We start from the raw sequence: 10,573 nt of genomic DNA, 5'->3' as shown, positions 1-10,573 counted from the left end.
GATGTTTTTGCTTGAAACTTGTTCTCCCCCATATGTTGGAGCCTCCCAGCAGCTTACACACATGGATATTATGGCTTACATCGTGGCTTTTGTTTTTTAGCTTGGTGCTAGAGATTTGCAGATATTTTCTTGGGTTGCTTGGGTCTTCTAGGACAATAAGTTGGTTTATCAAGTAAATGGGCTAACTTCATCAATTGTTGGGCTATTTTGGTTGGGTTAATGGGCTACTTTGGTTAAGGTAATGAGCTATTTTTCTCTTTTATGCTCACCCACATGTTTGGACCTAAGAAATGGGATTGAGTTTTGAGGCTCCCAAGCAACCCAAGACTTCCATTTCTCGGCCCATTAATGGGCCTCATGTCAATTTATTACCATCCTTACCACAACCCACTCAAGCAAGCCCCATGCATCTTGCGTGGCTTGGGCCCACTTAAGCTTGTAGCATGGCGTGTGGCTTATTTGCCTGGTGTGGTTTGTGTGCAATTGCATATGACGAACTTTCGGGTGCCCAAATCGGGTTTCTTCTCGGTAAGGTATCGCATTGGGTTGAGAATATATTTGGGGCGAACTGTGGATTTTTTGGGCCTCAACAGTTATCCTTTATACTATTTTATGGTGCTTCTATTTTATAGAAGCATCTACTCCAACAAAAAAAAAAAAAGATCTTTTAGGTAGGGTCTAGACTTAACCTATTTGTTATAGAGCTAGCCCTGCCTGACCCATACAATACTTAAGGCCATAATTGCCCGTCATTGAGTAAGTTTTGGGCTTCATTATTAGGGTTGGGACAACCCTACTTAATCCCTTTTACAAGGGGTGCGGGAAAGTATCTCACTTGTTTACTCATATGGGAGAATTTCTAGTAATAGGTTTGAACTTTGGTGCTATCAAGCAGCTTAAAGTCTACATTATCCAAGAGCTTCTTTGAGCCTTATGAACATTAGTAACCTTACACACCACAACTCCTCTTACAAATCCTATGAATTTATGTTGTTTGGGCCCATTTGAGTTTGTTGAGTGGTTTGGTACAAAGAAAGCTGTTTGGCATTTCAAGGATGCACGTAGAATGTATTTTTCATGCTTGGGCAACATAACATAGGTCAAAATCACCAACTGGAAGCTTGTCCCTTTACGCTTGGTGAAAGAGTGGGCTTGAAAGACATGAGCTTGATACGACTTTGTTTGTCAGATGGTAAATGAGTAGATTGCATGTGCTTGGTGTGATCTTCCCAAGTGCTAAATTAGATTCAGACCAAAAAAAAGAAGTGCTAAATTAGACTTTCGCTTATCATGGTACGAATATTATTAATAATTAATTTTTTTTAATCCTTGCTGCCATGTGTCGTGTTTGATGCGTTACACATGTTCGGGCCAAGCTTTTGTTATGGGCATGGGATTCGTGGGCCTTTGAGCACGTTTGGCCTCTGAACCTTTTGGGCCTCAACACCATTTATAGACTCTGTGATGGAATGTGGCGGGACTACTGTGTGCTGCTAATAAAGGCATTCGTGCTGACGCTTTAGCAAATTTGGGACCATATTTGGCATTTGCGCTGGGGATTTTGTGTTGTAACTTTTTTGTGTGTGTTATATAACTTGTGTGGTGCTTTGTAGCAAGTCCTCGAAGGTTTGGACAGTCCAAACAGGAAGGTCAAAAAAAAGTCATTTGCCACTTGGACCCAAATTCGCCTCCCATATAAGATGTAACAGAAACTGAAACTCAGCAACAGTAATAAAGTTCACTCACAGAGTCACAGTCATAGTGACTCCTTCTCCGACGTCGATTAATGTTCTCCGATACCCATTGAGTCCCGCCGGAGCTCTGACGCCGGAAACATAACTGGGACTCTAATCCGATTAAGGTCTCTCTCTTTCTCTCTCTCTATGATCTATCATACATATATATAAACCCTAGATGTTGAAAATGAATTAGCGCCGTTCGGTTGCTGAGAAATGATGGGGAAGTAGGGTTCGGTTGATATATTCAGGTTTTTTTATTCGGCTTTTAAAATTAGCTATGAATGAAGATTCTATTGTTGGAGGACAAAAGACAATGCAAAGAAATGTTTCTCTTCAATTGTGTGTAAAGGAAGTTGCACATTCTGTAAAAAAAATAAAAGAAGAAGAAGAAAAAAAGAGCCTATGAACTAGCCTATTGTTACTGTGCATAAGTTCAACAACAGGGAATGTGAAATTTGGCACCAAAGGTAACTGGTAACTTGAAGGTTCAATAGAATTTGATTAAAATTTGATGTGTTGGGTAATATTTTTAAAAAATACTTGAAGGTTCAATGATTCATGTCTTTGTTTATTGAGATTTTGCATATTATTTAAGCAAAATTGTTCCATTGGCAGAAAAAAAGGCAGAATTGTTCTTCATAAATCTGTTATGAATGAAGAATTATGGCTCATACAAAATCTAACCCGTAAATCACTTTCCCAAAACTTTTATCAACAGGTTCAGGGTAAGCTTTCCTTGACATATATACCTCTGCCAGCTTGCTATGGCAGCCTCTGAAACTGCCCCGCCTCTGGATATCTTAGGTACTTAAATCATATATCTCATTCAGTATTAGTTGGTTAGCTATATCCTATATGTTTTTGTCTGTCTCTCTTATTGTTCTTTCACCTCTCTCCCAGTTCGTGGCCCAGAAGGGTTCTCGCTCTGGAATGGGCCCCCATTTAGCAATGGGCAACCTGGTATCAAGCTTGAAAACATTTCCTGCACAAGTACAAAATTCAGTGAAGATGGATCGAGGCTGATGGTGATGAAATCTGATTCAGTAATTAGCATATATGATTGCAGCAGCTACAGGGAGATCAGATCTTTTCAAATCCCCAATGTTGCTGCAGCTGCCTTGTCCCCACGTGGGACTTATGTGCAAACTTTTCAGAAATCATCAACGCCACAGGAGAAGAATGTCATCTTATGGAACACCGAGACTGGTGATCCTGTTTATCAACAATTCCAAAAGAACATGACAAAAGCTACATGGTATGTACAATGTCTTATATTTCATGTCTTGTTTGTTATGTGAAATGTATTTCGATTGTGAAATTCTATGCTCTTCAGGCCCTCAATTAGATTCAGCTCTGATGAAGCTGTTGCATGTCGATTGGCAACAAATGAGATACAATTTTTGGATGCTGGAGATTTCTCTAAACCATTTATATATCGGCTAAGAGTTCCTGGAGTGGCTGCATTTGAGCTTTCTAAGGCACCTGGCTCCCATGTGGCAGCATTTGTTCCAGAATCCAAGGTTTGTACTCATGCCTTTGGTTAATAACTTGATTGTAGAGACTTCTTTATGAATAATATCTAGTATGGGAATCATTTGAACTTTAAAAGCAGTTTTGGATTTATACTAAATATTGTTGGACCTTCTGAACTTCAACTCAAAGTATTCAACTCTTTTGGAGTTTCAAACATGGAAGGATGCAGTGTCAGGAAATTGTGAAGCTATACAGTGTTTTGGACTTGGCACATTGAATGGGTGGAATTTCATCCACTTAGTAGCAGATATAATCTCAACATTTTTGACAATGGGGCTGATTTTTCACATTATTATCTCGTGCTAATTTTGTTCTTTCACTTTTTTGTTCATTTATCAAGTTCAATTTCTTTCTATTTAGGGGATTCCTGCCAGTGTCCAGATATTTTCTTGTGCAAAAGCTGTACAGAGTCAACCTCTTGCTCGACGGAGTTTCTTCCGATGTTCATCAGTGCAACTGAATTGGAATAATGGCTCAACTGGGCTTTTAGTTGTGGTGCAGTCAGATGTTGATAAAACCAATCAGAGTTACTATGGGGAATCAAAGCTCAACTACCTGACAACAGATGGGACCCATGAAGGACTTGTGCCTCTTCGTATGTTCCAACTTCAATAGTAAATCAAAATTAACATTTAACTGCATGCAGCCTAATTATCCTTAGATATTTGGCAGGTAAAGAGGGGCCTGTTCATGATGTTCAGTGGTCATATTCTGGATCCGAATTTGCTGTAGTTTATGGCTGTATCCTTTTATTATGTTTTGAAGAGACAACTTAACAGGAGCAGTATATAAGACTCGGAATGTTTAGTGAATATTGTTTGTGATCAAATTAAGCTTACTCTTGATTGTATATCAAGAATCTTAGTACCACACACACACACACACACATTATTATATATATAGGCAGCTGCACTTTGGGGCTCTAGTTATCAGAATATTGAGGTGATTTTCAACCCAGGGCTTAAATTATTTGGACAGGGCAATATTATCTGGAGATGCAAGTGATCTTTTGAGTAGTTGTCTCTATGGTCCATCCCCTTTTCTAAACATATTACATTCAACTTATATGGGTTCTTCAGAATCATTGTAAGAGTATTCGGGTCTGAATGCTAATTTCTCTGTGCATCTTTTATATTAGGATTTTTTGTTTTTGTGATTTTCAGCTTATCATGTATATCCTTCTTGCAAATGTTCAGAATTTGTTCTTTTCCTTGAACTGTATTAGTTATGCCTTCAAAAGCCACTGTGTTTGACAAGAAGTGCAATCCTCTTCTTGAGCTTGGAACGGGTCCGTACAATACCATCCGATGGAATCCGAAGGGAAAATGTATCCTTGAGAATTGCCACTTCTTGAGAACATTAACTTTGTTTACTTGAAACGGCTACTTCATCTCCCTAATACTTTATAAGATGGCTCCTCTATTTTTTGGTTTATCAAAATTATTTAGTGGGCATTATTTTTTTAATGGTGGTTGCCTTTAAAATGAAGTTCTCATTTGTTATTTGGTTGCTTTGAGCAAATTTAGTAACTTGTAGACATGCTGAAAAAAAAATTAGTGAATGGAAGGGGGGCCAAAAGTGACTACCAACCTGGGAGCATAATGAAACATAATATAATATAATATGGTATAAAAAAGGTAATACTTATTTATTTCTTAGAGAAGACAAAAAGATCTATATATATATATTGTGGCCTTAATTATCTGGTTTGCAGTTCTGTGTTTGGCAGGCTTTGGTAACTTACCTGGTGATATGGTATGTTATTAAGTTAGTTTAGATGTGTACATTTTCTCCTCTGGTCTATTTTCTGTATAGCCATTATTTTGTCCTCAATCATATAAAATTTTATTCAAGAAATTCGTCATATGTTATTTTTACTGGTTTTCACATATGCATGCACTTTGATGGTCTCATGATGAATACCTTTATTCTGGCTTGCAAAAGATGATAAAGATGATATATGTGCATTGTGATTTCTAAAGTCAATTTGTCATTTTTTATTTATTACCATTTAGGCATTTTGGGACTATGGGGAGAAAAAACAGCTTGGGACAACTAGGGCTGAATTGTCTGTGACAAGCGAATGGTCTCCAGATGGATGCTATTTTATGACTGCGACAACTGCACCAAGACTTCAAGTTGATAATGGGTATGTTAACATTTGGTAGTGCACTTCATTTGGGTATATTATGGAAAGTTTCCGGGTTAACAGAAGGGTCAAGTATATGCTAGTGCACTTCATTGAACTAATAAGTGCACTAGAGCTATGCTTACCATGTGCCTATCTAGAATTTCTATGTCATTTCTGGCCTCTGAAAAAGAAATGATTATCAATCTTCCAAATGAGTTGTTTATTGAACCTTCATCATGAGAGTATCCATGGGCACAAAATTTGTTCATCTTCATGATACTCATTCACACTTTTATATTGATTTTAACTGTGCATATTTACTCAGCTCTTGCATATTATGTTGGTGTGTGTGCACATTCTTTCATATGGGATGGATTGGATACATAGTATGATGGTCTGGTTCAAAGAAGTTTATTCACCTGTAAACCACTTCATGTTTCTTTTCTCTCTGTATTGAAGGATTAAGATTTTCCACCACAACGGGTCATTATTCTTCAAGAAGATGTTTGACAAGTTGTACCAGGTCAGTGTTGATGGTGCAACCGTCTTTAAACTGCCTAAAAACAAATCTTTATGTTGTTCACATCTCCCTAATTTGGTTTCTTTCCTGACCCCAACTATTTGTTCAGGCTGATTGGAAACCAGAGTCACCAGATAGGTTTGGTGACATTGCCGAACTTGTCAAGTCCATAGGATCATTAAAAGTTGTCGAAACGAAACCTCAAGGTTGCTCTTATTTAGAATTTTCAAGTGCAGTTGAATGTGGATTTGGATTTTACACGTATATTTTTTTGGTTCACTGAAGAACTTGGATAATTTTTCAGGAGACAGGTCCAAAATTTCTCAGACCTCTGCAAAAGCTAGCGCTAGCAACCCTCCTGCCCAAAAGCCTGCTGCTTATCGGCCCCCACATGCTAAGAGTGCTGCTGCTGTTCAGGCTCAGGTATACAGGATATATGTTGGTTTCATTTTTTTAGTTGGTTCTTCAAATTCATGGATGAGTTCATCGTACGGATACTATTGACAATCATTTTTGGAAAACCTTTTACTAATTTGTATCGGAATGAAACAATTGCTTGATGTGATGCTGATGGTTTCAATGACTTTTTAATGGCAGCTGTTTGGAGAGAGCTCTACAGAGTAAGTACATGCCTATTTTGTTTGTTTCCTCTTTACATTAGGCTCTGATTTTTTTTACAGTTTATTCTTACAAATGCTTGTCCATGTTAATTAATGAAGGACGGTGAGCAAGAATGCATTGAAAAACAAGAAGAAAAGGGAGAAGCAAAGGGAGAAAAAGGCTGCTGAGGCTACCAGTGGTACTTGATTGGATGCAGGGTTTCTGAGTGAGTGATTCCTTTATACCTAGAGGTTGATTTCTAGGCTTGGAGGGGTGGATTTTACAATTACCATCCTTACTCAGATCTGAGTGTAGATTTGTTCCTTAAGCGGGATTTTTTGTTTGTTCTCTGAAAAAATTTGAGCTCGGCATAGTAATATCTCCAATACGAGCATATGTTTTGTTAAAATGGGAAATGAAATAAAAGTGATGACAGGAGCTGGGTCTCTGTTTTTACTTGATGTGTAACATTATGATGATATGATTGAAAATGATAATGATATTAAAGTTCGAGAATTGATTTTTTATTTATGTATAGTCTGTATATCAGTTAATTGAAAACAAAAAAGATTATATGTTGATATGCCTAGATTTAATTCTTTTGCAATGTGAACTTCCCAAACCATGTTGAAAAGAAAAAAAAAATGCATGTTATTATCCGGCTGTCGAATGGTGTGGCTCTGCTGTAGAAACCCTCTCTAGCTTTAAGATTGTTTTCCTATGTGGTAACAAGAAACACATTCCAACAGTAATCATTTCTTAGGCTCCTTGTTTAAAATTCAGAAATACGTTTCTATTTAAAAAAAAAAAAAAAAAATCAGAAATAACACATTCCACACTGCACATTTCTTTTTCACGTAACTTTTTGGTTTTTGTTCTGTTGTAAATAGCCAAGTCTTATTCTTCGATGGTTTCCATTTGCAAGGTCAATCATATCGGTGTTGTTATCAAGGATGAAAATATTGGTCGTGCAGAAAGCATCAATGTTGGTTTTATTTATAGTAGGCCTCTGAAATTTAACATATTGGTGTATCGGCTGATTTTCGTCCAACGTCACATTCTCATAGAGCACTGGTTGAACTTTCTTCATGAGGTTATATTATTTGAACAGGAACATCATACCATATTCAGAATCAAGCAATTGATAAAGCACAAAACTGAAAACCAATTTGAACTTAGTCTTCAAACTAGGAGCTAAGATTACTTCAGACTCGTTGGGATTGTTTCGCGTGCCTCAAAATTTCACGTCTGTTGTCCAGGTACCTTGCACGCTAGGATGTTTGGTTACATGTCTAGTCTTCAGTTTCACCACTTTTCTCCCCAGTGAATTTCTTAGCCTGGTTGCATATTGAAGAACCTCTTCTGGATCCATATTCTTCACACATACCACCCTCTCACTTTTGTTCTCTGTGCATTGACAAAGGAAACTCTTACAAAAGAATTTCAAAGCCTCAAGCTACTCACAAGAATGCAACTATCTGTATGAGAGAGAGTCTTACTTTTGTTCAAAGTGCATTGACAAAGGAAACTCTTACAAAAGAATTTCAAAGCCTCATGCTACTCAAAAGAGTGTAACTATTTGTATGAGAGAGAGGTGTCTTACTGTATAAGCCCTTCAAATGTGGATGCTGACCCCGGATGAGTTCAGTAACCACCTCCAGCTGAGGATTCTTCTCCTTAAATACTGGTAGATATGACTCCATAAATGACCTACCATGTCAAAGGTTAAATTTATTAAAATTTGAAAATGAAAGTGCTAAAATTTGAAGTTCTAATATTTACCCATGATATACCATGTACTGTATTTTATTATGCAGGACAGCGCTATATAACACTATCCAGCTCCTTAATCCAGCACCATACCTAACATAGCCGGGACTAAGTCCAAGCCAATCCTATCCAGCACAGTTCATAAAAATAGTCCAGTCCAATCCGATCTGGGCTAACAAACCCCACCATAGATTATTCCCTAAGGATAGGATTAGAAATAAATGAACCAGAAAGTGCAATCCAATCAAAATATCACAACAATACCAAAAGAGAAATTTCAGGCATATGAATATTTATTAAGCTTTAAAAAAACACTATAGGCTTAAAGCTTATAATGATGCCCCTCCTCCAGTAACTGAACCACCAATGCATTATCAACTTCACTTCAGTTCTACTAAAGAAGAAAGGGCAAGCATGAGCAAGCCTACTTTTACTCAATTAAGCTCCAACATAACATGTAATGCAAAACACCAAAGCAATTCCCAACATATAAGACCTAATCTGTTAACCCCAGCCTCATTCCTAAGTCACCTCTTAAAAGTGCAGAGAATTAAGCTAAGTTACAAAGTCTAAGCCCTACGGTCCAATTTCAAACTGCATCTAGAGTGGCGTTCCTTGCCTATACTTCAAACATTGAGAGTAATTACCATGCAAGTATATATTATGATGAAAACAAAAGCCCAAAAGCAAAAAGAAATAATCAGTATTCTTGCTATATATCATATTGCATCTAACAAAAACAAGCGGGCAAATTCATCATGAATACTATGGTTTGTTTTTTTTATACATAACAACATCCTAGCATTATTGATCTTGCAGTAAATTATAACTGTATCTTTCAAGCCACAGTTCCACTAGGAAGTGTCAATCAATATTTTAAAACAACAATAGAAGTTTTATCCTTACATTTAAAAACATTTATTTCCTTTATGAAATCAGATTATCTAACTTGACAAAATACTCCCGCAATGCACGGTTTACAAATACTGGTGATTTGAGCAATCTACCTGATTCCCCTACTGCTTCCTCCCCAATCAGAAAAGCTCACAATCAGCTTTTGCAATTGCCACGCACCTCTCAAAGCCATCTGATATCAGCAAATTAATATATCAATGAGAAATTTTACAAGATACAATGAATAGAAATTCTGTTAAAGCTATGCAACATTCTTATGAAGCATAAAAAATACATCAAACCTCTTATATCATTCTCATAATAAGTTATCAGTTATCCCATTTTCTATTACCATATACACTAAAAGTTTCTCCTTCACCACCCATACAGCATCCATTTCAGCCATAATGATATAAAATGCACTCAAGAATTTATCATTTTGATGAAAGCCTAAAATTTTAAATAAAAAGGAAAAACATGGAAAAAGAAAAAGAAAAAAGTATCTCGTCGAGCAGCAGAGAAGAAGAAGAAAGCTGGAGTCGCTGGACCTGGTGGTTGGTGCTGCGCGCGGTGTTCCTTCGAGAAGAAGGTTAGGTTGGGTTGGATTCTTCTTTCTTCTTCCTCTTCTTCCTTTTTCTTCTTTATTTTCCTTCTGCCGCAGAAACCAAAGTATCAATCGTCGTGTTCTCATAAAGTTCAATGTTCTGTTCACATAATATAAATAATTCTACAAAATATGAGATAAATAAAATCTTACAGTATTAGGAAGAAAGACCGATGATGCTTTGAAGAACGAAGATGGATTTGCTTTGAAGAAATGATGCTTCTCACTCCTTGCGGCTGGAGCTCCAGAGAAAGGGAGAGGGTTTCAAATTTCAATCTTTCTATTTTGTATGCTTTTGCAAAAATTAATATTATATTAACTTACCTAATTATGTGTATAAATACCAATTGAAATCAACAGTAACTAATACATGAATTCAGCAGAGTTGGAATTTCCGGTATTTTTTTCTCTTCTAAAAGTGAGGTAGGGGTTCGACTCCCTGCCCAGCAATCAATTTCTCCCTTTTTTTTTTTCCAGATTTATTCGTGTAAAATTACAAAAATTCCCCTACTTTTAACGGGATTCGTGAATGATACTGACACGACTTGGTGGGTAACAGGTCAACTTGTTATCAACACGACCCAATAATTTGGACTCGAATACTGAATTTTTAATACGAATTCATGTCGTGTTAATAAATTGTGTACAAATATTGTCAGATCTAATATAATATATAAAAAACAAAATAAGGTTTATTATTTTGCAATACACCTTACAAATAATATACATCCCTCTTATCCAGACCGGATTGTTTAGTGTGCGGATTTCAATGTTTGCAGCTG

The 10,573-nt window shown here is 36.8% G+C and overlaps 2 protein-coding genes across 3 annotated transcripts; one reads left to right on the top strand and one right to left on the bottom strand.

The window, feature by feature from the left end:
* LOC18792221 (eukaryotic translation initiation factor 2A) lies at positions 1,578-7,052 on the top strand. Its single transcript, XM_007222920.2, has 14 exons — positions 1,578-1,861; positions 2,458-2,543; positions 2,640-2,994; positions 3,073-3,259; positions 3,633-3,867; positions 3,945-4,013; positions 4,498-4,599; positions 4,987-5,027; positions 5,288-5,421; positions 5,863-5,926; positions 6,033-6,129; positions 6,228-6,346; positions 6,521-6,543; positions 6,643-7,052. The coding sequence occupies exons 2-14, from the start codon at positions 2,504-2,506 to the stop codon at positions 6,728-6,730; spliced, it is 1,554 nt and encodes a 517-aa protein (XP_007222982.1). The 5' UTR covers positions 1,578-1,861; positions 2,458-2,503; the 3' UTR covers positions 6,731-7,052.
* LOC18788579 (54S ribosomal protein L51, mitochondrial) lies at positions 7,490-10,072 on the bottom strand. Of its 2 annotated transcripts, none has more exons than XM_007225794.2 (5): positions 9,945-10,072; positions 9,736-9,839; positions 9,301-9,380; positions 8,127-8,233; positions 7,490-7,930 (listed from the first exon to the last, which is right to left on the bottom strand). In XM_007225794.2, the coding sequence occupies exons 3-5, from the start codon at positions 9,378-9,380 to the stop codon at positions 7,758-7,760; spliced, it is 360 nt and encodes a 119-aa protein (XP_007225856.1). In that variant the 5' UTR covers positions 9,736-9,839; positions 9,945-10,072; the 3' UTR covers positions 7,490-7,757. The 2 variants fall into 2 exon arrangements, with proteins under 2 accessions (XP_007225856.1, XP_020413140.1); XM_020557551.1 differs by having other exon boundaries at positions 9,736-9,836.

Source organism: Prunus persica, chromosome G1 (assembly GCF_000346465.2).
Source record: "Prunus persica cultivar Lovell chromosome G1, Prunus_persica_NCBIv2, whole genome shotgun sequence".
NCBI lineage: Eukaryota > Viridiplantae > Streptophyta > Magnoliopsida > Rosales > Rosaceae > Prunus > Prunus persica.
The sequence above is the reverse complement of the archived record's forward strand: the minus strand, read 5'-3'. Positions and strand labels throughout refer to the sequence as shown.

Bases quoted from the DNA above. Each gene is read 5' to 3' on its own strand.
- LOC18792221 (XM_007222920.2), top strand. From the start codon at position 2,504: ATGGCAGCCTCTGAAACTGCCCCGCCTCTGGATATCTTAG. The intron at 3,260-3,632 runs GTTTGTACTCAT...CTTTCTATTTAG, and splicing joins CATTTGTTCCAGAATCCAAG to GGGATTCCTGCCAGTGTCCA. The intron at 3,868-3,944 runs GTATGTTCCAAC...GATATTTGGCAG, and splicing joins TGAAGGACTTGTGCCTCTTC to GTAAAGAGGGGCCTGTTCAT.
- LOC18788579 (XM_007225794.2), bottom strand. From the start codon at position 9,380: ATGGCTTTGAGAGGTGCGTGGCAATTGCAAAAGCTGATTGTGAGCTTT. The intron at 8,234-9,300 runs GTAGATTGCTCA...TTGACATGGTAG, and splicing joins GGAAGCAGTAGGGGAATCAG to GTCATTTATGGAGTCATATC. The intron at 7,931-8,126 runs GTAAGACACCTC...GTCAATGCACAG, and splicing joins ACATTTGAAGGGCTTATACA to AGAACAAAAGTGAGAGGGTG.